General features: G+C 29.2%; 1 protein-coding gene across 1 annotated transcript; it reads left to right on the plus strand.

Annotated features, from left to right (window-relative positions):
- The first annotated feature begins 373 nt into the window (after positions 1-373).
- LOC145956585 (GDSL esterase/lipase At5g45910-like) lies at positions 374-3,988 on the plus strand. Its single transcript, XM_083072145.1, has 5 exons — positions 374-2,203; positions 2,320-2,538; positions 2,624-2,772; positions 2,895-3,168; positions 3,274-3,988. The coding sequence occupies exons 1-5, from the start codon at positions 1,861-1,863 to the stop codon at positions 3,513-3,515; spliced, it is 1,227 nt and encodes a 408-aa protein (XP_082928271.1). The 5' UTR covers positions 374-1,860; the 3' UTR covers positions 3,516-3,988.

Raw genomic sequence — 3,988 nt, forward strand, 5'->3', positions numbered from 1 at the left:
TATTTAAAAATTAGCTAATATTTATTTTTATAAAATTTAATTAAAAATTCTCAACATATAAATATATTTTTAAAATCAGTTTTACCATGGTGGAATCAAATTATCATATCCAACCTAATAATTTAAAATTTGAGAAATTTGAATTGACTTATCCAAACAAAATATTTTAAAAATGATAGAAATTGAAATCAAAGTAATTCAAATACCAAAAATTTAAAATTTCTTGAATTTGTAAAATACGTCATCCAAACACACCATAAAGCAATTTGCAAGGGATTTATTCTCTAAATTTGCGAGGGAGTTAATAACAATTTGCGAGGAATTAGCGAAAAAACTTTTCCCTCGCTAATTTGCGAAGGATTTGCGAGGGATATACTTATAACTCATTCACGAGGGATTTGCGACACAAAAACTCCCTCGCTAGATGAAAAATTCATTTTTTTATTTTGTCTCATAATTTGGCGATGGATTTGCAAGGGATTTGCGAGGGCCTAAGTTCCTCGCTAAATAAGCACTAACTTCAGTGACGGATTTGCGAGGAGATAAAGGTTGGTCGCAAAATGTTCCTATTTAGCGAAGGATATAAACCCAAGATATTTGCTCGCTAATTAGCAAGGGATTTGAGAGGAAATGTGTCTCTCGCTAGTCCCTCTCTAATTAGCGAGGAAATAGCTTGAATTTGTATCCCTCGCTAAATTTCCTCGCTAATCCGCGAAATTCTTGTAGTGCTCGTGTAACGAATACTTATAACTCTATAAGCTTGTGGTACTAATGTCCTCTTCATCATCAAGAATACATAATAGTCTAGGAGTCACGGAACAAGACCACCCTATCGAGTAGTGTAGGGAACACCCATCATTAGTGATCCCTTTGACCCCAAATTAGACAACTCTAAACAACTCAAATCTTAAGGATTCTTTAACCCTTAGAATTCTATAAAACAACTAAAACATAACATAACAATTTAAAACATCACATGTAAGTCATCATATACATAAAATTATGCATAAAAGATAAAACCTAGTGTTAAAAAATGATAATAAATTATACAAAAATAAAATAAAAATTAGTTTATTATAAGAACTAAAAACATAGTTTAACATTAATGATAATTTATTTGTATTTTCCTTTGATATATGGATTTAACGCTCTCTTGCACAATTTTGGAGGTTTACAGTTGACCAACTTTAAGGAGTTTTTTTTATATAAATAGTTAAGGGTAAAGATAGAAAAGAGATTAAAGATTTAAATTTGGTACAAATTAAATATTAAATAGAAAATTGTTTTAGCGTGCTATGTATAACTTGATAAAGTTTTGAAATAAAATGATGCTTTTCTAATAATAGAATCGTTATTTTCCCTCATATTTATATCATTTGAAGTGTTAAATATGTTTATCCTCCCTCTTTTAGAAACAAATGTTTGACATAAAAAACTATCTTATTATAACAAAATTAAAATGTTTCTTCCAAATGTCTATTTTTACCAACAACGCATTTATCGCTACAAATAACCTTTTTTCTTGTAGTAAAAAGATAGTTATGATGACGATGTAAATAATTTGTTGAGGATTATTTTATACTTTCATTCATGCATATGCGAAAATCATTACAACCTTTAATTATAGTTGATGAATCTTATTACAACAAGTCAAGTGATAACAACAAATTGTCAAAGACTAAAATAACAACATAACAAATAATGTTGAATTTTAAAAAACCTATATTCAAGGATGTATAAGTATTTGTTAAATATATAAGAACACAAATCATAACTCTCCATTTTAAGAAACAAATGGTGTCAAAACTAAAATGACAGTAACTTGGCAAGACAAATGGGTGCTTTTTATGACAATATATAATGCTCATTCCAATTGATATTCAAGTGCTCATTATCACAAACAAATACTTATACAGGTTTAGGTTTTATTCAAGTGCTCTTTTTCAAACTTACAATAACATCATGAAGATGATCATTATCTTTTACATCACCTTTGCATGCAATTTTATAGGAAATGTTATTTCACATGCCAACCCTCTCTCGTATGAAGCTATTTTCAATTTTGGTGACTCTATAAGTGACACCGGAAATGCTGCTACTTATTACCACCCATCTATGGATGAAAATAGCCCTTATGGCTTAACATACTTCAAACATCCTTCTGGACGTGTGTCAAATGGACGATTGATCATAGATTTTTTAGGTATATGCCATTACTTTTTTAGGTAGCCTATAAATGCAATTTCCTTCATAGGAATTCACACACATAATATATTAGTGATTGAGAAACATACTAATATGTGGTTTTTTCAATTACAGCTGAGGCATATGGCTTACCAATGTTGCCAGCCTATCTCAATCTCACCCAAGGCCAAGACATTAAGCATGGAGTAAATTTTGCATTTGCCGGTGCAACTGCACTCGATATAGACTATTTCATACAAAAAAGACTCAATCCACCGTCGACAAATATTTCGTTGACTGTTCAACTTGATTGGTTTAAGAAGCTAAAACCTTCCTTATGCAAAAATAAACAAGGTTTGTCAAAAATTCTTTAATAATGTTTTTACTATATACGTGATTTTTCTTGATGACTTATAAATTTTATCCCATTCTATTACAGAGTGCGATAACTACTTCAAAAATTCATTGTTTCTCGTGGGAGAAATTGGTGGAAATGATATTAATGCACTTATATCATCATACAAAAATATTGCAGAACTTCGAGAAATAGTTCCACTAATTGTTGAAACAATAATCAATGTCACCATTGTATGTCATATCAAATTTAAGTAGCAAAGTATTGACTTCAAATTTTGACTAGAAATATGATTAAGTAGATCAAGATTGATGAGAAATTCAATTTTGTTTTTGTTTCATTTTATATTTATCAGGAATTAATAAAAGAAGGAGCAGTAGAGATAGCGGTGCCAGGGAACTTCCCAATTGGGTGTAATTCTGCTATCTTAACAGTAATGAACAGTGATAACAAAGACGACTATGATCAATTTGGGTGCTTAGCAGCTTATAATATTTTCATTAAATACTATAATTGGCGACTCAATCAAGCCATAGAGACACTTAGACAAAAAAATAGTCATGTTAAAATAATATATTTTGATTATTACAGTGATACCAAACGTTTATTTGAAGCACCACAACAATATGGTAAGTTGAGTTTTTCTTTTCTTTTTTTTTTTTTTATATTGGATTAACAATTTTATTATTACTTGTTTGTATCTTATGCTTTATTTATGTTCATTAACCATGCAGGCTTTTATTTTGGTAAGAATGACACTTTTAAAGCATGTTGTGGAAAAGGTGGTCCTTATAATGTTGATATACATATATTTTGCGGAAGTTCTAAAGCAACGGTTTGCTCAGACCCTTCAAAACATATAAATTGGGATGGAGCCCACTTAACTGAAGCAGCTTATAGGCTAATAGCAATGGGAATAGTTGAGGGTCCTTTTGCAAGTCCTTCTCTTAAATCTCCTGTGTTCAAGATAGCTTAAAATTAACAAAGGCATTAAAGGAAGCTTTACTTATTTTCATAAATTCAAAATTAGGATTAAAATTATGTTTCTTTTACAATTTTTCTGAAAAAATCAACCCTCCATCGAGACATATAGTTTGAATGGGGATCTTGTGTTATTATTACTACCTTGTACTTCTGATTCTTTATGAAAAGCTTGTTCATAATTAATATTTTTATCTTAATTTTCTTGCAATCAATTCTATTTTATAAAAAAGTTTAAAATATGGAATTATGATACTGTGTTAATTTCATTAATCTATTTGTATTGACATATTTTTTAATGAACTACTCCTGCCGATTTCGAATATAAATAAAAAAATGTATATTGAACTCGAATTTTAGAAATCTCAACTAATTTTATTGTATTTAATGATGACTTCATCTCCAAAATGCTCATTCATTTAATTGAGAATATATTTCCTATAACTCTTTTATTATTAATTTAAAGTT

The sequence above is a fragment of the Cajanus cajan genome, chromosome 3 (genome assembly GCF_000230855.2).
Source record: "Cajanus cajan strain Asha chromosome 3, NIPB_CcT2T_4, whole genome shotgun sequence".
Classification (NCBI taxonomy): domain Eukaryota; kingdom Viridiplantae; phylum Streptophyta; class Magnoliopsida; order Fabales; family Fabaceae; genus Cajanus; species Cajanus cajan.

Excerpts from the sequence above, each read along its gene's own strand:
- LOC145956585 (XM_083072145.1), top strand. The coding sequence starts at position 1,861 with ATGCTCATTCCAATTGATATTCAAGTGCTCATTATCACAAACAAATAC. Across the intron at positions 2,204-2,319 it reads ATTGATCATAGATTTTTTAG|CTGAGGCATATGGCTTACCA; the intron begins GTATATGCCATT and ends TTTCAATTACAG. Across the intron at positions 2,773-2,894 it reads CAATAATCAATGTCACCATT|GAATTAATAAAAGAAGGAGC; the intron begins GTATGTCATATC and ends TATATTTATCAG.